The following is a 1,204-nucleotide window of genomic DNA, read 5'->3' on the forward strand; positions in this document are numbered from 1 at the left end:
ACAGGGAAATTACAGTTCGGAAGCACAACGAGTGACCAGATGTGCTTCTGAATACAAAGCCTCACCGCACAGCTCTGCTGCAGAAATGAACAGTTATGGTTTAAGAGGACTCAGTTCTACAACAGACACGTAACAGATATCGAAACAAGGATTCTCCCAAATGAGTTTCTTCAGTCTTCCAGGTTTAGACAAAAAATACTGTACTGATTAGAAAAGCGAGTAGCACTCTACAGCAAACTGGTTCACAGGGCAAAGAGCCTGCATTTGGAAATAATGCAAAAAAAAGGGTGCTTGACTTACGTGGCCCAAGTAGGTAACCAGCACTATTCAAAGTCCAGCCCCTTTTTTCTTTTGCCTTAAAGAGAAAGGAAATGCAAGTACGTCATCACCTGAACTACACGGTGCTTTCTGAGAACAGAGCAAACAGCACCCACTCTCTCAGCAGAAAGTGTCTTCTGAAGACTTGAAATCAAGAAATATCGTAAAAAAATAAAAGCCAAACATATTGAAGCAAATATACACTGGGGAGCTCTTGCCTTCTCCCCATCTGAGTCAAGAGCTTTGCTACTGACATCCATGGGGTGTGAAGATGTCACACCATGTAAGTGAAACTGCAAATCACACTTTGGAGGCAGAAATTTTTGACTTCATGATCCAAGTTTATATTAAAAATAAATCACCTTAACGAACAGCAGGGTTTTCTTTCAATTGTTTGGATGTACGTGACAGCCTCTGCATGGAGAAGTCCCTATGTGCCCCACCTTTCCCAAGCTGCAGGGAACATCCATTCAGTTTTGTCTATAAACTAGACAGTCCTTTCCCCCTCTAGTCATACAATTCGTTACAAGAGAGCTAGTATGCAAAAGCCCCAAATTCTTAACTAAAAATCTGTTTACTGCCCAAAATGTTTGAGAGCTTCGTCCGGTCCAAAAACTGTAACTCAGTACAGTGCATGTCACGGCAGGGTTTGCCGGGTCTGGCCGGCTGGGACAGGGATGCTGCCCCACGGGTCTCCTCCGGCAGCGAGAGCGGTACTTACCGAGAGCACCAGCCCGAACGTTTCCGACAGGGCGGCACAGAGGAGCACAGACAGGAGCAGGACACCAGCGCACCTCTGCATCTGGAAGGAAACCGTGCCAGGGTAAACGCCCCGAGTTACCGCTTCGGCTCCCCGGCTCGCATCCCGCGGGAGTGCGGGCAGCCC

The 1,204-nt window shown here is 47.2% G+C and overlaps 1 protein-coding gene across 2 annotated transcripts in view; it reads right to left on the minus strand.

Moving 5' to 3' along the window:
* GAL (galanin/GMAP prepropeptide) overlaps nt 1-1,125 on the minus strand; it is a 7,351-nt gene extending 6,226 nt beyond the window's left edge. For both annotated transcript variants that reach the window (XM_010143539.1, XM_010143538.1), the window contains exons 1-2: nt 1,040-1,125; nt 301-355 (exon numbers count right to left, since the gene is read on the minus strand). In XM_010143539.1, coding sequence (XP_010141841.1) covers nt 301-355; nt 1,040-1,120 — 136 coding nt within the window. In that variant the 5' untranslated portion in view covers nt 1,121-1,125. The remainder of the gene's footprint in view (nt 1-300; nt 356-1,039) is intronic.
* Nucleotides 1,126-1,204: the final 79 nt, after the last annotated feature.

The sequence above is a fragment of the Buceros rhinoceros genome, unplaced genomic scaffold (genome assembly GCF_000710305.1).
Source record: "Buceros rhinoceros silvestris isolate BGI_N320 unplaced genomic scaffold, ASM71030v1 scaffold29, whole genome shotgun sequence".
NCBI lineage: Eukaryota > Metazoa > Chordata > Aves > Bucerotiformes > Bucerotidae > Buceros > Buceros rhinoceros.